This window comes from Schistocerca americana, chromosome 2 (genome assembly GCF_021461395.2).
Source record: "Schistocerca americana isolate TAMUIC-IGC-003095 chromosome 2, iqSchAmer2.1, whole genome shotgun sequence".
In the NCBI taxonomy this organism is placed as follows: Eukaryota; Metazoa; Arthropoda; class Insecta; order Orthoptera; family Acrididae; genus Schistocerca; species Schistocerca americana.
The window spans coordinates 275,123,009-275,147,969 of record NC_060120.1 but is presented as its reverse complement, the minus strand read 5'-3'; the positions used below and the strand labels follow the sequence as shown (position 1 = coordinate 275,147,969).

General features: G+C 38.2%; 1 protein-coding gene across 1 annotated transcript in view; it reads right to left on the bottom strand.

Moving 5' to 3' along the window:
- The window catches only part of LOC124595219, a 28,211-nt gene extending 7,211 nt beyond the window's left edge, over positions 1 to 21,000 (bottom strand). Inside the window, exons 1-2 of the mRNA XM_047133863.1 lie at positions 20,747 to 21,000; positions 20,501 to 20,636 (exon numbers count right to left, since the gene is read on the bottom strand). Of these exons, the coding sequence (XP_046989819.1) occupies positions 20,501 to 20,636; positions 20,747 to 20,769 (159 nt within the window). The 5' untranslated portion in view covers positions 20,770 to 21,000. The remainder of the gene's footprint in view (positions 1 to 20,500; positions 20,637 to 20,746) is intronic.
- Positions 21,001 to 24,961: the final 3,961 nt, after the last annotated feature.

Sequence of the window (24,961 nt, the reverse complement as noted above, 5' to 3'; positions counted from 1 at the left end):
TTTTTTGTTCAGAAACACCAATACTATCACATCCTCCCCTCACAGCATGTACCTTTCCTCTTGACTCACCCTGTATGAAGCCAAGAAGTTGTTTGTCAGTGTTACGAAAAAATCTTGAGAAGTTCTTGACCACTTCCTTCAAATTTTTACACAATACTCAAATAATGGACAGACATAGGCTACACATCTTTTAAATATAAATAATACGTAACTGGCAAACACTGTTAGCAAAAATCTCAAAAAGTTCTCGACTTATTTACATCAAATTTTTATACAGTACTCTACAGACATTCAGATAGACACAGATTATATACACTTTTAAACAACATTACACAGGTTTCCTGTTAAAACCAACAGCTTATCAACTTATGATTAGAAGACTACTAAGGAATCTGAATCGTTTGTCACTTTATAATCCCACTTGTTCAAAGATTGAAACTATGTGAGACACGGTCACTGGAGCTACCATCCTCACAGGTCCAGTAGCTGAGAGGTCCCTGTCATACCTTGTATACCAATGATCCCAACCAAATCACTACTCATTTTAAGGTGAGATCAGACCCCAATTTAAAAAGTTCTTTTTTTTCTACTATTTAAAAATTCAAACTTCCTGAACAAATTGGTGCATAATTTTTATAAAAAAATCTATGTAAGTGTATTTTTAATATTTTTTTTAACTTTTACTTGACATATCATCATGTCCACACTGATCTCAACATCCTTTCAGATTAGTATGCAAATCCTGGAAACTACATGCTCTAGAAGGCTGTTTTCTATGTTCTCCTTGGATTTGTTTATCACCAATTGGCTGTACTGATTCTTAAATATTCTTTGCTCATATGCTTGTAAATCATAGAAAACAAAACAATTATTTTAATATTTGGTAGCTTGCTGTTGTGTGCTGTTGCTCTCCGTTATCATTTAAAATGACAAAACTACAATGTATCTTCAAGAGATGCCAGAACAGAGGAAACAGGTACTATATAACTACATCAGTTGTGGATAGTAGTGAAATAATGCAAAATAATAGTTGTATTGGTGAGAAGACTGTTGATATTCCTTCCAGCACATCAACAAAAACAAAACAAAAAATAAATAAATAAATAAAAATAAAAAATCTGCAAGCTCACTGTGTATGAGATATATTACCCTCCCATGAAGGAAATGGAGTAAATATAATTACAGATTCGAATATTTCAACATCATTGTTGAAGAGACTGTAGCATGCAAGTCATGTGTCGAAGATATAGTGCTTTCTGAAGCTGTAACTGCCAGAAATGGATTAGTCTCTAAACTTAAAACTACATGCACACATTGTGGTATTGGTCATTTCTAACTTTTGTCAAATGCTCAATTAATGAACTATATGAAGCCAATGTGAGGTTATTTATGGACTTAGGTGCATTGGGAAATGTAGCAGTGATGGTATACTACTTTGTGCTCTCCTGGATCTACCAACCACACCCACAGAATATGAGAAGTATACTGAAATTATTGGCAACTGCATAGACTCCAGTGAAACTGCAGCTGCAGAAGCAGTCAACGAGAACGGTGGAGTAACAGATATTAATGCAGCATTTGACAGGTCATGGCAAAAAAGGATTCACACTTCCAAAAATAGATTTGCTACTGCAACAAGTATTGATACTAGTAAGGTGTGAGACTTTGAAGTTCTCACTAAATATTGCCAAAGATGCAACTTAGTAGGTGATAATGAAGAGAAAAAGAGTGCTCACAGGTCCTCATGTATAAAGAACTATGAGGGCTCAAGAGGCAGTATGGAGGTAGCAGCAGCTATGGCTACTTTTCATCACTCACAATCAGATCGAGGAGTTTGATATATGAAATATCAGGGAGATGGAGACTGTACATCCTTCAACACTGTTTTAAAAAGCAAACTCTATATTGAACCTATTACAAATCTTGAGTGTGCAAGCCATGTAATGAAAAGGATGAGAGCCCACCTTCATTAGGTGAAAAAGAAACTTGGCAACACCAAATTATCAGATGGAAACAGTATCAAATATGCTGGAAGGCTTACTGATGAAGTTATTTATCAATACTGTGGCAAAGCCATTAGAGAAAGGAAAAAAAAAAAAACATGATTTGGAATGCACGAAAAGAGCAGAGTGTGCAACATATTTTCACAGGCTGTCCACAGATACTAACCATGTACATAACTTGTGCCCACCTGCACCAGACAAATGGTGCACATATAGAAAACCAGAGGCAGTAGGCAAACTACATGGATTCAAAAATAAACATTCAGTACCTGAAGCAGTAATGAAGACCATTAAGCCTATATTCAGAATGTTAGCAAATCCTGACTTGTTAAGGAAATGGCTCCATGGTAAGACACAGAATGTTAATGAGGCATTTAACAATACCGTGGGGACCCAGATTCCAAAAAACGTCTTTGCAGGCATAAAACATTTAAGATAAGGTGTATGTGGTGCAGTTACCTCATTCTTGGGGATTTGTGCCACTCCAGTACCACATATTTTGCTTATTGACACAGCCAGACAAATGAAAATGTGCCTCATTGCTGAAGAACACTAAGGCGTCATGAGACAGCTCATCCTTACCCTCTCGATGTTTTCACGTATTATGGTGGTTCTTGAAGGTCCTGCTTTCTTTTTCTGCACACTTCCAGTATCCATAGAGGTGTCTACCCATATAACAATAGATTTACCATCAGGAACATGCCTGCAGGCATGATGTTGAATTGTTCCCCGAATACGTGCTGAATTCTGATGACCCAACGTCTATTCGAAAAGTAAGCCGCAACAGTGAACGTGCGCTCCTCTCTTGCCCACTGCATGATCGCTACTAAACTAAACTTAAGGGAAAGAAAAGGTTACAGTCTCGCACTTTTGACTGCACCGAAACCCACGCAACAACGAGTAACAGCCACTATGTGCTGCGCATTTCAAATACGGAAGTCCCCACGCTGCACCCTGTGTATCAGTGAACTAAATACATTCAGATGTTCAATTGATAAAAATTTGGTAGTGATATCTTCAATAGTTTGAGCAATAATGGGTTAAATGTTGGCAGAAATTTGCATTGTCAATATAGGGGGTCTGATCTCACCTTAGCGACTTCAATTGCGAATCAAGATTTTATTTGCAGTAATAATAAACAAGGCTCACCGTCAGACACATTGGCAAGGGGGGGGGGAGGGGGGATGGAGGATATGGACATAGAAAGGGGGAAGGAGATGGGTAGAGAGAGAAGGGGGTGGGGGAGGAGATTAGGACTTATATACAATTCCAATACATATTCAGCAATTGCAAAGCATTGCGGGCTTTGCTAGTGCAGTATAAGAATAGTGACCATAAATAGATCCTAACCTACAGTGATCCAAGATAGGTGTCACACCTTGCCAATGAAAATCACTTTCAGACCAGACAGGAATTCCTGCCATCAGTGAATTTAGGTCATCTCAAGCAGTTTCCAAGCAAATACTTTGAAGGGAAACTGCATGTGACTGACATTTGGAGCCTGGTATCTCACAAAGGGCCATTACTCACAGCAGCACATAAAGATACAGGCCTCACATAGGCCAATCAACACAGAAACTGAACAGAAGCTTTCTGGAGGCACATACTGTCGTGCACAGCAAATCACACTCTCGCCTCTTTTCAAATGATGCAAAGCACTGAGTGCACCGATGGCCCACTGAGGGACTTAACTCACAGTGCTAGGAAGGTGTAGTACAGGCCGAGGTGCTTCTATGATGTTTTGGGGATGTTTTCAATATCATGACTGGGGCTCATTTGCACAGTTTTTTTGTGAACATGAACCAACATGTTTATTCCATTATTTTCTGTGGTCAGGTACTACCCTCTTTCTACAGTTTTATGGTGAGTACACTGTGGATAATCTCATCTTCGAAGATGACAACAGCCAAACTCACAGGGTTGTACACACAAGTTCCTGGCTTGATAAACACTCCAACACAGACTGCTCCTCCACTTGGTCATTAAATCACCCAATATGGTTCACACAGAAATTGTCTGGGACTATTTGGGAGCTCTGTCGATGAGTGGCATCAGTTAGGTATGATGTGCCTTAAGAAACTTCCGGATTCTCTTTTCCGCCAAATTGTGACTGTTATCAAGGCTAGAGGCAGTGTTACACGGTATTTAGAGCGATGTCTCCTAACTTTTTGACTAGTGTGTTTATTTCACATACATTAAAAATGTTTAATGTAAATTCTCCAAAATAATAAAGCATATGTCTTTGAGAAGCAATATCCCGTAACACATGACAAAAGAAACAAAGCACTCTTACATCACCAAACTCATTTAACCTTTAACTACACGGGTGGGGTCTCAGCAGACCCCATGCTACATTTTTGGTTTATAATTTCCACTGTTGGCGCACTACAGACTCGTCATTGTAGGTATTCTTAGTGTGCCACTGACGCTTGCAATAAGTGGACGTGCGCCGTGCTCTCGCAACAGTAAGTGCCTGTTTTTCATTGTTGGGGTACCTGTAGACCCCACGCGTGCTTTTACGTAGTATTTATTTACAATATGCTAATACAGTAACTTCCTCTTATTTCAGTATATTTACAACAATGACTCGCTTTCTTCGTGATGAGGATATTGCACGATTGTTGGTAGAAGGCCCTGACTCAGAAGTTGAAGACACAGAACTAAACGACCCAGATGAAGATGTTGATGACATCAGTGATCATAATTACGATACACAGTGAACGCCTTTCTGGTTCAGAGATGGAGCTAAGTGAAGGCTCTTCTTCTAGTGAAGAAGACGAAGAAAGGTCAGGGAACTATTTTTACGGTAAGAACAGATTCAAATGGAGTAAATCTGCCCCACATTCATCTCATGTACGACAGCACAATATTGTACGAGAACGCGCGGGACTAAAAGGACCTGCTGCTTGTAAACGTGAAATGTCGCCTGTAGAGAGTTAACTATTATTTACCAATGATGTGATTGAGAATATCGTGCACTGCACCAACAAAAAACTTGAGGACAAATATTCACCTCCATTATTACGGCTGTATTATGCCAACAACATTGCTTGCTGTTAAGTTACGAGCTTACCTTGGATTACTTCTGTTTACGTCGATATTCAAGTCAAATCATGAAAATGTTAGATCGCAATGGGCGATTGATTTTACTGGAAGAGACATTTTTTGAGGTGTAACGGGGATAAACAGATTTTCATTCATTCATTTCAATGTAACCTTTGATGACATTAGCACACGAGCAGAAAGAAAATCTACAGATAAACTGGCTTTGATACAAGGAATTTTTGAAAAGTTTATCAGCAATTGTAGTGTGAACTATTCTTGTTCAGAATATTTATGTGTTGATGAAATGTTGGTAAAATTTCGAGGAAGGTGCTCATTCAGAATGTTTATCAAAAGTAAACCTGGAAAATATGGCCTGAAAATGCAGTATATTTGCGATGCGAAAACTCATTACTTATGTAATGCGTTTATATACTCTGTAAAACCGCTTACCCAAAAAAATATCCCTTTCGCAGTGCCAATGCAGGACATGCTAAGACTTGTAGAGCCACTTTATGGAACTAATAGGAATATCACTGGAGACAGTATGGAGTGTAGCCATGTATGGAAGTGAAACATGGACAATAAATAGTTTGGACAAGAAGAGAATAGAAGCTTTCGGAATGTGGTGCTACAGAAGAATGTTGAAGATTACGTGGGTAGATCACATAACTAATGAGGAGGTATTGAATAGAATTGGGGAGAAGAGGAGTTTGTGGCACAACTTCACAAGAAGAAAGGACTGGTTGCTAGGACATGTTCTGAGGCATCAAGGGATCACAAATTTAGCATTGGAGGGCAGCGTGGAGGATAAAAATCGTAGAGGGAGACCAAGAGATGAATACACTAAGCAGATTCCGAAGGATGTAGGTTGCAGTAGGTACTGGGAGATGAAGGAGCTTGCACAGGATAGATTAGCATGGAGAGCTGCATCAAACCAGTCTCAGGACTGAAGACCACAACAACAACAACAGTTGGTTTACGTCTGTTGAGTTAGTAGATGCATTATTGAAACAAGGACTAACATACGTGGGTACTGTACGAAAAAACAAACAAGAAATTCCTCGTCAGTTTTTGCCTGATAAAAGAAGAGCCACTGAATCATCATTATTTGGATTTGTCCGGGACAAGACCTCGGCATCATTCGTTCCAAAGAAGTATATAAGTGTAGTTTTACCATCTTCCATGCATCACGAAGTGTCTGTAAATCAACAATCGAAGAAACCTGCAATTATAGACTTTTGCAATGTGACTAAGGGAGGACGTGATGCCCTGGATTTGAAATGGTCAAATTACTCTTGCTCACGTAGAACAAGAAGATGGCCGAACACAACCTTTGCTGCAATGCTGAATATTTCTCTTGCTAACGGATAAGTTCTTTGCGTTGGTTCTAATCCAAATAAAAAAGTCCAGAAGAGAATACATAAAGCCCACTGCAATGAGTCTTGTAAAACCATACGTTTGCAGGAGATTAGAAAATAACCCAAAGCTGGCCAAAGATGTATGCGAAATTATGTGCAAATTGGTTGGCAGAGAACAAATGTTTTCAACGCCTAATGAAGATGAGCCTGATCCTAGTGCTTCTAAAAAGCGAAGGTGTTATATTTGCCCAAGGTCGAAAGATAAAAAGAGCTTTCTAACATGTAACACTTGCAAACAATTTATTTGTAGGCCTCATTCAAAGGCAATCAATTTTTGTTTGTCCTGTGAAGCCAAAGCAAACGAATGATTTTGTAGGCACATAATGTGGTGTCATTTTTTTTGTCTTGTTAGTTTTTTCTGTTTTATACCTTTCATTTGATTTTATGCTCCAATTCTGTACAAAATAAAAAAAAAAGTTTAGTTAGAAGTTAGGATTTGTTGATTTTTATGTCATTTTAATTGAGCTATACAAACAGAAAACCAAAATGACATGTTTTTGTAAATGGTTTAAAGTTTCTGAAAAGGCTGATTAATATAAGCACAATAAATGACTGAAATAATAAATACGTTGGCTTTTATTATGTAAATATAAAAATAGCCAAGTTATTTCCAGTAATTACTTGCAAGCACACCTAAACACTGTTGGGGTACTTCTAGACCCCACACGTGACTATACATTACCAGGAACAGTGCGTGTACTTGAAGGTTAAATCTTTCTAAGATCTATCAGTGCTCTGCAGGGAAATGTATCTTGGCTTATTGTGAAACAATCAAAATTTGAGGACAAAAACAAAACAAAAATGATAACCTACACTCATCTACAGCGACTCTTAAGAATTTATGAGTGGTTTTTCAGGCTGAAGGGATGGCTGGGGAGGAAGAGCATCACACTGAGGGATGGCAAGATGTGCAGATGGGCAGCAGGTGAAGAGGTAATGCGAGGCAATAGAAGAGACCTCAATAGCAGTGTAAAATGAGGACGGAATAAACTAAGAACCACTAAAATGGACAGAGGACAGCTCAGGAAGGGGATTCGTGGAGATATTTCCATATTTGCAAGAATGGAGGATATGCTGTAGGGACAGTCCCCCCCCCCCCCCAACACACACACACACACACGCACACGCACACACACACACACACACACACACACACACACACAGTTCAAAGCAGCCGTGTGCAAGAGCAAGCATTGAAATGACGCAGGTGCTGAAGCACCTGTCTCCCATCAGCATCATTGTGTGCAGTATGTTTTGCAATTAGTAAGCTTAATGCGAAGTTGGCTACAGTTTGGCAGTGGCCATTCACATGGGTAGAAAGCTAGTTAGTTGTCACACCTTTGCAGAACTCACAGAGTAATTGCAACACACTGCAATCACATGACTCTACTTTCAAATGGATAGGAAATGCTTGTTACTGAACAGCAATAGGCTGTTTTGGATGATTTTATGGTGCAGACTTTGCACTATAAACTGACCACAAAAAAAAGAAATGACGTGTCAGGTGGAATTATTGGGGACTTGGGTGGCATAAGAAAAGACTAGGATAACACATAGGTTGCATTCGTAACAAAATACTGCTTTACGTGACTGATTTGTTCGCTGTAGGGGGATTAAGGAATGGGGCTATTAGGTCATCAGTCGCTCCTTCATGAAACAAGTCCATGGAGTCCAGTGTTGCTAACTAAAAGTAAAAGCCATTTAAGAGTGCTGGAAAACATTAGGATAGAGATGTCAGGAACACAAACTCTACTAAGAGTTAAAAGCAATTTCATGAAATGTAAAAAGAGGTACAAAACCAAGATGGTGAATTAGGTTATAGGCAACTGGGAGGCTTATCTGTGGTGATAGTAAGTCCCCTCCCCCTCATCCCCCACTCATGCACAACCCCCAACTGGCATGAATAGAACAATGATCTAATCATTAATACGTTTCTAAACAGATTCTGTATTATGGTGGTAGAATTTTGGGTAGGATAACTCTCATGTCACAGCATTTTGGAAAGTAGACGGAGCTATGGTGAACAGTGGTTGAGTTTTTCAAGGTCAGCATGATGAGAGGGGGTACACTTGGTGGCTGCTTCACAGTGTAAATAAATTTGGCGTCACAAGAAAAAATGGTGTGAGAAATATATTCTAGAGTTTCTAGGCAGGAAATTGTTCATAAAGGCAAGGTTATCAGTACATTTGTGGAACTCCTGCTTTCCACTGCACATGTGGCACCTATAGGTACCTGGGGGCTTTATGAGGTAATGGGTGACAGCAGTCAAACTGGAGGTACTGTTGCTGGTTGGCACAACTGATATGGATGGATGTTTCTTGGAGTCTTCTCGTAGGTTGATATCAACATTTAGTAAGGATGATGTGAAGTGAGTTTAGGAGTAGCTGCTGCAGTTGTGAAGAGAGGAGCAGAGTCAGTCCTTCCAAATTTCACAGAAGCTCTCCTGTGAAACTCGCAAGACTAGCACTCCTGAAAGAAGGCAGGACATGATGTAATGACAGAAGTACAGCTGTGAGGATGGCTTGTGAGTCGTGCTTGGGTAGCTCAGTTGGTAGAGAACTTGCCCGCGAAAGGAAAAGGTCCCAAGTTTGACTCTCGGTCCAACACACACTTTTAATCTGCGAGGAAGAGTGAAAATCTCATTCTCATGGAGATGCTTTAAAAAAGTCACCCAAGTCACAAGACATTGCACCAGAATTATCCTTCTGTCATTTTATCTCAAGGAGGAGAATTAATCTCAATATTAATAATTTACGGTGACAGACAGAAGTCTGACTGCTAAGGACTTTACACCTGTCACACTGGCCAAAGATTTTGAGGTAAATGACTTCAGGATGTTGTCCAGCTGCTGCTCTTTGTTTATTGATAAGTTCTTTTAATTTTTACATTTCAGTGTAAAGTGTTTTAAAGATATAAAGTACCACAAAAATTCCAGCCAATTTGACCAGCCATTGGAGACAACCAAGATAAAGTGCTGCGGAAACTCAACGAAAGGGATCCTTTTGTGGCAGGACAAAGCACCTTTGCTCACGTTCCAACTTCAGTCACCAGACTGAAGTTCCTGTACAGTGAACTGGTCAGCCATCCCCTCTGTTCACTCCACATACCCCTTTCAAAATCCTGACATGTTTCATCCTCTGAAGAAACACCCGATACCTTATCATTTTGATAACAATGAAGATTTTCTGAGAGATTAAATCTGTACGACATATTGGGACTCGAGCTGAGAACCTTCCCTGTTTTGCGCACATCTCTTAATGAAGGAGTCATGACTTGTGATCCATCTCAGAGCCTCACTTTTCCAGTACCTATAAAACACAGTAAGCATCTAGAGGTGTTTTTGAAGGACATATTAGTTCCCTAAAATAGAGCTGTAAGGTAGTAAAGATACAACCAAATGTCGCTTTACATGATTGGGAAGCTGAATGAGATATGTTTAAATCCATGTCTTTCTCATAATACATAAGTAGTCTATCCTCCAATATCTTTTTCCATATACTGCTCATGATGTCACTCCTTAATTCTGCAAAAAATGGTCTCATGCTCCATCAAAAGGTGTTTATACAATTCCTTCCAAGAGTGGTGCATCATACATTGGGCAGACAGCGTTAAGATGTGCTGGACCAAAATGATACACCAACTCCTTACAGACAGATAAACTGGATGCAGTATAAAAACTGCACTGAACTGGCCATTCTATGGTGTATAACAGTACCAATACCATCACATCAACTTCAGGTCCACCTCTTTAGCTGAGAAGTCAGCATGTCTGACTGTCATGATTCCTGGCTGTATCAGAGATTTTCTCTGCTCGGGGAATGGGTTTTGCGTTATCCTCATCATCAACCAATCATCACCAAGATGCAAATCAATAAATTTGGCGTCAACTGAAAAGACTTGCAACTTGGTGGTCGAACTTCCCAGGTGGTGACTCCTGGCCATCAATACCATACGATCATTTCATCAACTTCATAATTTTTACTGCTAAAGAAACAGCGGAATTTTGTCTGTAAAAGGGGCTAAATGAATCAAGTCACTGCTTTCTGTCTGCGCATATTCTGAGTAAAGTCTTCATTCTGATTAGCACTAACACAGGTTGCTGCAACACTTTTTTCATCCAAGTTTTGATTTACAGACCTACAAATGTTTTGAGTTTCTGACCATGGGATCCGTAACCTGGCCAGTCAGGAAAGCTATGCATGCTGAACTCCACTGGCACCCAGAAAACATCCGTAGAAGACATTAATATTTCAAAAGTGGGTGCTAGTGCTGTATAATCAGTCTGTTAACTCACTCAAAAAATGGGCAGAAAATGCATATCAGTAACTGAAGTCTCAACAGAGGGAGGAAAAAGCAGATGAAACTTTCCTTGATGTCTTCCTAAGACAGTCTGCATTCCTTCCTAATTAAGTACGTAAGTGTAGACTAGATACAGCTTAAATTCAAAGAAATAGTATTGATAGCAATTGAGAGTTTCATACCAAGTAAATCATCAAGACACAGAACAGGTCAGGACACTGTTGCAGAAGCAATGAAAGAATCGTCCCAGATTCAAACGAATGCAAAATCTCCAAGGTTGGCCATGTTTAACAGGAGCTCGAAATTTAGTGTGTACTTCAAAGCACGGTGCTTTTAATACTTTCCACAACAAAACTATGTCTCAAAATTGGCACAAAATCCAAAGACATGGTCCTATGTAAAGTACACCAGCAGCAAGACAATATCAATACCTTCACTGTATGATAGAAATGGTAATGTTGCTAATAATAGTTCCACTAAAGTGGGGTTACTAAACACAATTTTTCAAAATTCCCTCACCAAAGAAGATGCAGTAAATGTTCCAGAATTCATATCAAGAACAGCTGGCATCATGAGCAACTTAGAAGAAGATACCTCATTGTAGCAAAGCCACTTAAATAATTTAATAAAGGCAAATCTTCTGCTGGAGAATTTATACCAATTATAAGGAGCAGTCAAATGCAAATGAGACAGGTGGAAAAAAGTACATAAACTGTTTATTACTTCAAAAGTAATCACAGTAACTGTTAATGCATTAACCGCACTGTGAGACAAGACGGTCAATGTCTTCAATGAAAAATGTTTGCAGCTGCCCATGGAACCACCATTGTTTTCAGGGATGCACATCTTCGTCTAAAGCAAGTTGATGGCCATGAATATCTTTTTTCAGGGCTCCAAAAATATGGAAATTATATGGGGAGAGATCACCACACGGTTGTTTCAACTATGCTGCAGACATTTCGCTGGATAGCCCTTACACATCCTCCATACAGTCCTGATTTCTCCGCATGCGATTTCTATGTTTCTTGTGCCCCGAAGAAATACAGTCACGGCCATCGATTTGTTATGGATGAAGGGTTGCACGCCAGCGTACAATCATGACTCCACAGGTAACCACAAACGTTTGTCCACCAAGGCACCGACACGATCTTGTATCACAGTGGGATAAATGTGTTAACAGTTATAGCGATTTCTTTTGAAATAATAAACATTTTACTTACCTTTTTCCATGTGTTTTGTTTTCATAGCTCATAGCAAGTGACGAAAAGTCACTGAGTGAAATGGAAGTGATATCTGGTGTTCTCCAAGAAAGTGTTATAGCCTGTCTGCTGTTCCCAATCTATATAAACAATTTAGGAGACAGTGTGAGCAGCCCTCTTAGATTGTTTGTAGATAACGCTGCTATTTACCATCCAAAAAACCCTTCAGAACATCAAAGCCAATTGCAAAATGATGTCTGTACTGCGTAAAAAGTGGCAATTGATTCTTAAATAAAGAGAAGTGTGAGGTCATCCCCATGACAAATAAAAGGATACGTTACTTTCAGTTACATCATAAATCACACATATCTACAGGTTATAGTTTCAACTAAATATGTAGGGATTACAATTAAGAACAATTTTAATTGGAAGCATCACACAGAAAATTTTGTGGAGAAGACAAACCAAAAATGGCATTTTATTGGTAAAACACTTATAATGTGCAACAAATCTACCAAAGAGATTGCCTACAGTACACCTGTCTGTCCTCTTATGGATTATCAGTGTGAGGTATGGGATCCTTACCAGATAGGACTGATAGAGGAAATCAAAAAAGTTTAATGATGGGCAGTTGATTTTTAATTATCATGAAACAGAAAACAGAGTGTCACTGATGTGATAGGTGAACTGGAGTGGCAAATATTAACAAAGAGGTATTTTATATTGTGGTGAGAGAGATCTTTTCATGAAATTTCAATCACCAACAGTCTCCTCTGAATGAGAAAATATCTTGTTGCCTCTCCCCTACATAGGGAGACATGACCATTTTAATAAAATTTGTCATGAAAACTATTAAATGTATCTTGGACTGAAGCCTAAAGCCCACATTACTTTCTAGCTTCTGTTACACAAGGCCAATCTTGGAGATTTTGTGTTCTTTTGAATCTGGGTTGATTATTTCATTGCTTCTGCAACAGTGTCCTCACCTGTTTGTGTACCATGGAGGATCTGTTCTGTTTCTTATTGATTTATTTGGTATGAACCACAGATTCTGCATTGGGGGTGTGGCAGGTTTGAAAATTTAAAATGGAAACGGGTAGACTGAAGTTAAATATATCGGGTATTAACGAAGTTTGGTGGCAAGAGCAACAGGACTTCTGGTCAGGTGAATATAGGACTATAAATACAAAATCAAATACATCATGCAGAAGTATGCCTAAAAATTAATAAGAAAATAGGATTGTGGGTAAACTACTATGAACAGCATAGTGAATCCATTATCATAGTCAAGACAGACACAAAGCCCACACCCAGCATGGTAGTACAGTTTAAATATCAATAGTTCTACAGATGCCAGAGATTGAAGAAATGTATGATGAGACAAAAGAAATTATTGAGATAGTTATGAGAGATGAAAAATTAATTGTGATGGAGGACTGGAATTCGATAATAGGAATGGGAAGAGACGGAAAATAGTAGGTGAATATGCGATGGTGGAAAGGAATCAAAGAGGAAGCCACCTAGTAAAATTTTGCTCAGAGCATAATGTAATCATCGTTAACTCTTGGTTTAACAACAATGAAAGAAGGCTGTATATGTGGAAGAGACCAGGAGACACAAGATCTCAGACTGATTACATATTGGTAAGACTGAGATTTTGGAACTAGATTTCAAACTGAAAGGCATTTCTTGGGGCAGATGTGAACTCTGATCACAATTTATTGGTTATGAACTGTAGATTAAAACTGATGACTGGAAAGTTGCACAAGTCACACCAATACCCAAGAAAGGAAAATGGAATAATCCACTGAATTACAGACCCATATCGCTAACGTTGATTTGCATTCAGATTTTGGAACAATAACTTTGTTCAAACACTACAAATTACCTTGTAGAAAACAGTTTTTACTGACAAACAGCCAACATGGATTCCGAAAACATAGTTCATGTAAAACACAAATAACTCTGTATTCACACGAAGTAATGAGTGCTATTGACAGGGGATGTCAAATTGATTACATGTTTCTAGATTTCCAAAAGGCTTTTGGCACCATTACTCACAAGTGACTTATGGAGTATGCCTATGGAGTATCATCTCAGTTGTGTGACTGGATTCGTGATTTCCTGTCAGAAAAATCACAGTTCATAGTAACTAACAGGAAGTCATTGACTAAAACCAAACTAATATCTGGCATTCCACAGGAAGTGTTATAGGCCCTAAGCTGTTCCTGATACACACAAATGATTTAGGAGATGATCTGAACAGGTCTCATATGATTGTTTGCAGATGATACTGTCATTTAACATCTTGTGAAGTCATCAGATAATCAAAACCAATTACAGACTTATTTAGACAAGATATCTGTATGGTGCAAAAAGTAGCAACTGACTCTAAACAATGAGGAGTGTTAAGTCATCCACATGAGTACTAAAAGTAATCCACAATTTCAGTTACACAATAAATCACACAAATTAACTGTAAATTCAACTAAATACTTACGGATTCAATTACAAATAACTTAAATCGGAATGATCACATAGATAATGCTGTGGTGAAAGCAAACCAAAGACTGCAATTTACTGGCATAACACTTAAAAAATGCAATAGGTCTACTAAAGAGACTGCTTGTCTGCCCTCTTCTGCAGTACTGTTGTGTAGGGTGTGATCTGCATCAGATAGAACTGCCAGAGGACATCGCAAAAGTTAAAAGAAAGGCAATTCATTTCGTATTCCTGTGAAGTGGGGGGAGACAGTGCCACAGATGCAATGTTCAAACTTGGGTGGCAATCACAAAAAAGGGCATTTTTCAGTGCTGCAAGATGGTCTCAAGAAATTTAAATCACCAACTTTCTTCCCAAATTGTGAAAATATTTTGTTGGCATCCACCTACAAAGGGAGAAATGATCATCATCACAAAATAAAAGAATCAGAGCTCACACGGGAAGAATTAAGTGTTTGTTTTTCCTGTGTGCTGTTCGAGATTGGAATGATAAAGAAATAGCTTGAAGGTGGTTTGATGAATCCTCTGCCAGGCATTTAATTGTGAATTGCAGAATAACCACGGAAACATAGATGTAGACCAAATTGAAAAAAGGTAGGGTATGCAGAGATGGGATCTGAATAATTTGAAAGAACTGGATGTTGTTGAGAGTTTCCAAGGGAGCATTAGGCAACAACTGACAAACAGGGGAAAGGAATACAATAGAAGAGCAGTGTGTAGCTTTGAGATATGAAATAGTGAAGACAGCAGAGGATCAAATATAAAAAGAAAAGAGCTTGTAGAAATCCATGGATATGACAGGTGATACTGAATATAATTGAAGAAAGGAGAAAATATAAAACTTCAGCAAATAAAGTGGGCAAAAGGGAGTACAGATGCCTAAAAAATGAGACTGGCAGAAAGTACAAAACAGCTAAGCAGGAATGGCTCAAGGACAAATGCAAGGCTATAGAAGCATATTTAACAAGGGAAAGTAGATACCACCTATAGGAAGATGTACAAGACATGTGAAATAACCTCAGACTTCAAGAAGAATGTGATAACCCCAATTCCAGTTCTCAAAAAAGCAGGTGTTGACAGCAGTGAATATTATCAAACCTCAGGGAAGATCCAGAGAAATGCGAGAATGGGCGAGGCAATACTGACCCTACAACTTCTCTTGAATATAGGTTAAGGAAAAGCAAACCTGTATTTATAGCATTTGTAGACTTAACAGCAAGCATTTGACAATGTTTTTTACAACTTGTGCAGATATCAGATGGCAGTTATAAGAGTCAAAAAGCATGAAAGGGGAGCAATGGTTGAGAATGGAGTGAGACAGGATTGCAGCCCATCCCCAATGTTATTCAATCTGTACACTGAGCAAGCTCTGAAGGAAAGCAAGGAGAAATTTGGAAAGGGAATTCAAGTTCAGGGAGAAGAAATAAAAACTTTTTGATTTATCACTTACATTGTATTTCTGTCAGAGACAGGAAAGGACTTGGATTAGCAGTTGAAAGAAATAGATAGTGTCTTGAAAGGAGGATATAAGACGAATATCAACAAAAGCAAAACAAGGGTAGTGTAATGTAGCTGAATTAAATCAAATGATGCTGAGGGAATTATACTTGGAAATAAGATGATAAAAGTAGTAGATGAATTTTGCTATCTGGACAGTAAAATAACCGATAATGGCCTAAACAAAGAAGATATAAAATGTAGACTGACAGAGTATTTCTGAAGGAGAGAAATTTGTTAACATTGAATATAAATTTAAGTGCTAGTCAGCCATTTCTGAAGGTACTAATCTGGAGTGAGAAGTGGATGATAAACTGTTCAGACAAGAAGAGAATGGAAGTTTTTGAAATGTGGTGCTATAACAGAGAGCTGAAGATTAAGTGGATAGGTCACATAACTAATGAGGAGATACTGAATAGAACCAAGGAGAAAAGAAATTTATAGCACGTACTGACAAAAAGAAGGGATCGGTTGACAGGTCTCATTTTGAGACATCAAGGGACTGTCAATTTAATACTGGAGGGAAGCGTAGGAGGAAAAATTGTAGAGGAACACCAAGAGAAAAATACAGTAAGCAGGTTAAAATGGGTGTATATTGCAGTAATAATTCAGAGAGAACAGGGATTGCACACGATAGAGTAGCATGGAGAGCTGTATCAAACCAGAACCAGTCTTCGGACTGAAGACCACAACATCAACAATAATAAAAATAAGAGATTTAATAGTTAATTTTTCCTGCTCGCTATCTGAAAGTGGAACAACAGAGAAATAAAATGAATACCAATGAAAGTTCTCATGTAGATCTTAAGTTATGACAATTGTGTGCTAAAAACTTTATAGATCAATACAAAGTGGAGCCTTGGTATCTATAAAAATGTGGGCAAATTTTTGGCACTCATATGGTGAGTGCTTCCTGAACCTATGTAAACCTAAGGTTCTGGTGTCTTGCGAGGCACCAAATTGAAGACTTATACTGCATATAGTGAAAGAGGGAAAACATCATCTGGTAAGTCACAACACAGACGAGTGTATGGGTTCAGTGATCACGACAGATGGTTATTGAAGAGGGCTGCAAAAATCGCTGCTGAATTGAATGTTGCACTTGTGAACGCTGTCAGTACCAAAAGAACATGAAGGGAGCACCATTAGCAGGTACTTGCAGGGTGAGCTGGAATCCAAAATCACTTGTCAGTGATGCAAATGCCAGTAACAGGAAAACCTGATGCCGAAGACATAAAATCTGAACTATTGAGCAATAGAAGGAAGTAAATTGGTTGGATGAGTCTTCTTCCACACTATTTCCAATTTTTGGTCAAGTGGTTACAGTGTACTTACAGTGTCGGCAGCTGTTCACCTACATGCTGATGTTGGCAATTCATTTTCGGCGGTCATAGTCAATCGGGTAATGGGATAAAGTAGCCAATGAGAATTGCTGAATGACTTGTTTCTATGCGAGATATGAATTGACTGCTCCTGTTTCTGTTGTAAATAGTGTGAGAATGGTGATTACTGATCTGGCTATTATGTTACTGGTTTTCGTATGTATTCTTAGTAATCGTTTCTCGGAGAATGACAGAATTTATTGGGATATTGTTTCATACTCCAATGTTATGATTTGATCATGAGTTGGTGAACCCAACGAATGTGACAGAAAAACTGACTGTGGTAGTGGGTTGATCAGTATCATAGGCCAATCATTGTTTAGAGAACTTTGTGGGGTATATTCGAAATGTCATTTCCAAGATTGTAGTTATGCAGGAGCCGAAGAGTACAGTTTTTTTATCAATGCAATTACATTATACTATCAAAAATTGACTGTTTACACTGTATTCTGTTTTATATGACAACATACTGCAATATATATTATACTGTGCTGCCATGTAGTTTCATACAGTCCACATCATGATGAAGCTTATGGAACACTATTTTCATTGGTTCCACCAACTTGTCTAATCTGATGGATAAGCCTGACATCGTAAGTGCACTTTTAAGCAACAAATTTATGTTACAAGAGCAAAACATGATGGGGTTCAGTGACAATTTGGGTAGCCATATTGAGGTATCCCATGAGACCCATTGTTACTCCAGAAGGTAGTGTTACTCCCAAGGATTATGTAACCACTTTGACTGATCAGATCCACCCACATGGTCCAATGTTTGTTGCCCAATGGTGACAATGCGTGCACAGATGAGACGGTCCCTGTTCACACAGCTTCCATCATCCAGGACTGATTCGGTGAGCACATGGATGAATTGTCGCATCTCTCCTGACCGCCACAGTCACCAGATCTCAATATTATTGAGTCTCTGTCACAACACAAACCCTACAAGACACTAATGGGGACTCACACAAACAGGGACAATTAAATGAACTAACAAACCACATCTCCAAGGTGTAACACACCTTCTGTAAACAAATAAGACCTTACATGCACCATAGCAGATATCAAAGAGATGACTGGGTTAGTCCAGATGAGCACTCCAGTGCTACACACTTCACCAACATCAACACCGAGGGCATACCACACAAATATAGAAACATTTAACATAGGTCAAACAAGAGAGATATATTATCATAAAATCATGGCCGGTTATTGTACTGCATTAAAGCTGTTGCTATAATAATGCAGATGTTTTTAAAACACGGCATACATTAAATATGAGTAAACACATGATAAAACAAAAGAAGAGATGCAATACAGAGCATACACAACACATTCAATAGTAATCATTCATCATAAATATAGAAAAAGATAGATTGCTACTTACCGTAATGATAAAATGCTAAATCGCAGACAGGCACAATTAAAGGATACTTACACATAAGTTTTCAGCCACATCCTTTGACGGAAAAAGAGAAACACATGCCACTGATTCACACAAGCAAGCACACTTCACGCACACCACTGCCACCTCTGGCATTCTGGCCCAACTTGCCAGAGTTTGCAATCATGTGTGTGTAAATGAATGGTGTGTGTTTCTCGTTTTCTGATGAAGGCTGTGGCCGAAGGCTTATGTGCAAGTGTCTTTTAGTTGTGCCTTTCAGCAACTTAGCACGTTATCTTTACTGAAAGTAGCATTCATACACAGTTGATATTCCTACCTAGAGTTTCCATTGATTGTAATCATATATCACATAGTACACAGAGACAATGTAGAATGCATAACATAGTGTAGCCGGTTATTTACCAGTCAACATGGTAACCCTGTGAAACACTAACCTAGAATTAAGTAGACTAGCATATCAACATACCTCAGATATTAACTTTGGGAGGCAATGCACTGGGATGTCAGGCTCGAGGTCATATTCTGAGACCTCTTCCCTGGGTAGTGCAGGTGAAAGGACCTCTACTACTCAATCTGCCCTATCCTCTTTTATCACTCTTCTTAAACAAATTTTTTTTATTTTCTTTTATATATATCCTATGTCCAATACGATGCACAACAGTTTTATAAGTATAATACCACCATCACTTACAGAAAGAAAGAGGACAAAAGATCTCCATGGGGCACCACTCCCATGAAGTGCTGTATGGGCAATGGAGCCTGCGGCCTCGGCTGTATAGCACGTAAGGTGTCCATTTGGGACAGTCGATTCTGACTAAGTGCACTCAGTGGAGCATAATGGACTACACAAAACTTATTAAAAAGAAATAATCCAACTGCAGCATAAAAAAGAAACAAAGTCTATTTTGGAGCTATGGATGCACGATTGCTGAATATATACACTTCCACCATTTTTGACTCAACTTGCAACTATTATGCAGGAAGTATAACGTAAGATTCCCTTGTCAACCGTACAAGACCTGCATTTATACATTTTGAGACAACTGGAAGCTGTTCTGAAGGCTAATGGTTTTCCTATACTGTGCAAGGCATAGTACTGTGTTGTGCTTTCAGCGTTCCCATATTTTTCACCATCCCCTGTAGTTTCAACTTACCAAAGGGGACATGACAAGCACTAGAAATCACTCCTACAGATGGAAATATGAATGCAATATAAGCGAAGTTGAGCAACACTTCTGTACAAGTCAATGACAAAAACACAGAGTTCTGACTGGAAATTACTAGTTTCTTGAAGTGCTTTGTCAACCACAGAATTGAAAATATATATTTTTTTTCTTGTCTTGCCATGTATGATATTACATTGGCAAATATAGTGCCATACAAAATTCTGCCTTTTATTGATATCTGCTTCACACGTCAGTAATTCAGAGAACCACGTTACCTGCTGAACATATTATGCAATTTTAACAGAACTACACAAAGAGGCTGATCTACCTCCAATGCACTAAACATGCCACAGTTGCACCGGGTACCATATCATTTGCTTCCTAATCCATTGTCCACAATAAGTCTGTTAAAAACAGCAAGCAAAATGATAATCACCTCTACTGCATAGTTTCTTTCTCTGTTATCTGCTAATATGAATACACAAACAATGATCTCGTATTCAATACATAGATAATACATGCAAGTCATTAAAATAAGCACGAACTAGCAGCAATCACAGAAATTTGAGTTCAATGGATTAGCACCTGCTTAAAAATGGCATGTTCAGAATGTTGTTCGCAAGTGCTGTAAATAGTCCCATTGATGTGCAAGTTGTTAATTCTTTTAGATAATGGCATAAAATCACAGCATTCCTCTTCACAGTTATTTCGACCACGTTTCCTGTAATGAAAACGCTTGCAATACAAAATAAGCACAAAATAGCAAGAAACACATATTATATTATCACATTATAAGAAAATTATTAATAATGTTATTAATAATAAACTTACCTGCTGCTAAGATCTTGTGACATTGTGAGTGACGATGACAACAAAAACAAAAATATATCAAACACGTAACTAACCTATCTAGCTGTCATAACAAACAAATGTTCGATCATTCCCCTATGCTACCAAAGTTCTTGCACTGACTAAGTCCAAAGATATTAATGAGTACTTTATGGGACATTGTAGCCGGTTGTGGCAGTGATACACTTTTGTACTTGGTTGTCGTACAGTCTAGCACAACAGTCGCGACACTCCTCGTTTTTGTTAGCCATAGTGACCACAGCGCGCCAAACGGCCAGGTAGTTACACTACCGGGTTCGGCGAGGTCTTGTGAAAGCGGCAGCGAATCGTAATATTTTATATTGGTATGTAGAATGTTTTTTACAAGTGGAAGCGTCTCTAGCGCAATACATTTGAGCAACAACAGGAATAAGATACCACATTTGGCTTTTTTTAGGTTTCCTAACGACCTTAGGGGGTGTGAACCGCTACATTACACAACAATTTAAGTACGATTTTCTTGTAACCTTCTGGAGAATGTCGTGTTCTATAAGAACAAAAAATAGCTAGTGAACGGCAAAAGACCTGACCTTTTGCAGAAAGGCGTCGTATATCTCTTTAAAAACGTGAAGTTTTCTTCGCTACACTTCTAGTCAAATCAGTGAATGTGGAACATAGGCAACATGTACGGAATGCAATACCTACGTTATTTAACATAGCAGACGAGCTTACCAGACCTGTAACTGAAGAAAAAACCACACAGACGTCATAATAAAAGATCGAAAGTAATAAAACTGTTTCCAACACAGAAGAATCGAATTTCACAATTATTGCTGAATCTGAGCCATAAACGGCACGAATCTACAAAAGTAATTACATTTACAAAAATATTGTGTATTAGAAAGTCGAGTGAAGAGTAAGACTGTGTGAAATGTTAGGCACCATAAAAAGTTGATAAGTGTTAAGGAAAGTGCCAGTCATAATAAGAACAGACAACAAAAGAAATATATTCTTCTCATGCATGAAATATGTTTTTATAGTCTCTTGTGTTCAGTGGAGTAAGCTGCAATTATATAAAATTATTCGAAAGTATTTCTCCATCATTCAGTTGTAACTTACGTCACTGAATCAAGGAGATTCGGGTGTTTTTACATGTATTTCATGATCAATGTTTGGAATGCATAAATTTACTAATTATTTTGATAATTAAATAGAAAAATGATTAAAAAAACTTTAATTTTACTGCTGCTTTCTCGTCGCTTCGGGCGTTAGTGTAGCACCAACAGCCAGATGGTAACGATTTTCACAGCAGTGAATGTCGCGATTGTATATGTTAGATTGTGGTTGTCATGAAAACGTCAAGACGTGCACGTAAATTCTCTTACATGTTTAGTTTTGTTATCTTTCCCGTAATAATTCAAGTTCAGTGCATTAACATTAACTTTCTTTTATCGAGCGTTCTAGTATGCATTTGTGAAGTACAAAACGTTAATTCTGTACGTTCTAAAGCTATGCACAGTTATTTACATGGATAACCTAAGAGACCACAAAGTTGTGGTTGAGGTGTTCAGTCCACAAGCCTGTTCACATGCAATGATCTGTCTACATTAGTGTCTGTGCACACAACGTCTGCATAGACAGATTACAGTGTGTGGACAGAACATTTGTGCAGATATATGTGCCCAAGCCTGGAATTTGTGGTTGGAGGCTTGAGCAAAACGGCCCAAATCTGTAGGCACCAGTTACATCTGTGCAGATAAGTTATTGCGTGTGGATGGATCACTGCAAAACTGGCACATAAGACGTGTTTATGTCAGCAGTCTAGTGTTTCTCGTCTGCATGTGAGCAGTAAAATTTAAAATTCCAGATTCACATTAGTGGTCTAGAGCAGTATTCCACAACCTTTTATTACACACGGTACATCAAGAAGAGCCTAGACTTAAGAAAGCACACCAAATTGTTTGTCTCCTGTAATAAAAAAGAAAGAATAAATAAATTAATAAGTATTACTAAATATTATTGACTATTCATATGAAGACACATTTTTGTAGGCTATAATACGATTGCGTTATTAAAATGTTCTGTGCTTATTTGTATCTTTTGGCCATCGGACTTCGCTTACATTTTAATTGTAGCTGCAGGTGGCAGACTCCGAAACCACTGTCCTTGTTGTAATGAAGAAAATCCTCTTTTTATGTTCTTCACTTACTTCAATAAACAAAAAATATACTTGAAACTGTTGTTCAGTATAATATTATTCACCCATGCATATAATACATATAGCTCGCAATACTTCATATCTAAAATCGTACATCTTCATCATCCTGCTATGTACGAGAGAGTGCAGGAGTAAAAACAAAAAAAAAAAAAAAACTCTACAAAATTCGAATTTTATTTCTTTCACTTGTCTGCGCCTTACTGCACATTCATAATTAACGTCTTTGCCAACTCTCTGGTCGCTCACTGTTTATTTTTTTTATTTTTTTAATAAATCTTAATTTTAGGGCATCCAGTGGGCCTTTCATGATGTACCTACACAATTGCCCCCACACTGTACGTTGATATCATGGGAGATGTGCAGTGGTTTTTTTTGTTTGTTTGTTTGCATTTACATTTGCCAATAGGAGTTGATGCCCTTTATTGTCAGCTTCCTTTTTTATTTAATGGAATGGATACGTCATCTTATCCTATTTGTGTTAGAATTCTACGAGAAATTAAAAGGTTATATGCATAATATGACAGTCCATTACATATTGAATTTAGCGCACGTAATGTTCAGTTTGTTTCATTCTCGCTGCCTGGTTTGGCGCTGGCGCACTGGTCGATTTGGCAGATAAGAGCTAGACACAAACAGTCAACATGCTAGAAGCTACTGTCGCATGTCCGTGCACTCGCTATCATAGTGTTGATTTCACATTGAGTATCACACCTTCACCTGAGTGTCATATATTGAAGAATTGCTGTCGCGTTTGTCTTCATTCTTGGTGCAGTGAATGTGTGCTTATTGATCAAAATCCGATGCTGTGGCAGAAGATCTCCATTTTTCTGGCCCGGGCGTCATTATTACCCATCGTACACGCATTTTCAGCGGAGAGATCCCTGACCAGTAGCATCCATCGATGAGGTAAATACTGGCTCAAACAATAATAGTTCAGTTGTCAATGTGTCAAGCATTGTGAGCTAAGATACTCAGAAATTGTTTTGTTGCACACGCATGTTCATGTCACCACACTTGACAGTGCACTTGTTGAAAAAAAAATGGTTCAAAAGGACATCACACACATCTATACCCGAGGCAGGAATCGAACCTGCGACCGCAGCGGTCGTGCTGTTCCACACTGTAGCGCCTAGAACTGCTGGGCCACATGGGTCGGCCACTTGTTGAATGATTCATATAGCCATACAAAACATTGTATAAAATGCTTGTCTTTAAAGTTCATTTCTTCATATAGAATTTGGTTTCCAATGAAAATTCATACAAGTATTAAGTTACATCAATATACATAACATGACTGACATTCCATCCATCGCTTATAATATGAACATAAATTTTTTAATTTTTAAAATATCATAAAATTTTCATTAAATGTGTTATGTTACTAAAGTTTGTTTGTTAGTTTCAACTTCTCTTCGTTCACATCAAATGTACAAATTAATTACATGTCACATTATTATGACACAATAGAGGCATATGATACATTTATGTTTCATTTTATAAATAGGCTTCAATCACTTATGGGAGCTTATTTCTTCCTTAGGTAGAAGAGGAAGAAAAACATTGGAAATAGGACTAAAACATTGGACATTGCTGGCCTATCTACACTTGGTGCCGCCTCCTTTGTTTGGGAGGGAAGAAGGGAAATACTCATCTACTGGTTCAAGGATTTATGAGGAAATGTTACTTGTACAATGATGTACTAGTTGCCAAGAACTTTTGTTTCAATGAAATAAAGTGTACCGATAAATCACTCAAGTAGTATCATATTGTTTCTTCATGTGTTAGTGTTATTTACTTCAATTCAAGTGTAGCTTAGTGTGAAACATGACGTTTTAACCATCATAGACTTATCTTTCTCAAATATCTGGAAATGTCAATATTCAAGCTTTCATGTGACACGATAAAAATTAACTGGTTTTTGTAATATCTCATGTGTAAATGTTTATGTGTACTCTACAGCGAATAGATACTGATAACTGTCGTGGAGACACACTGCGACA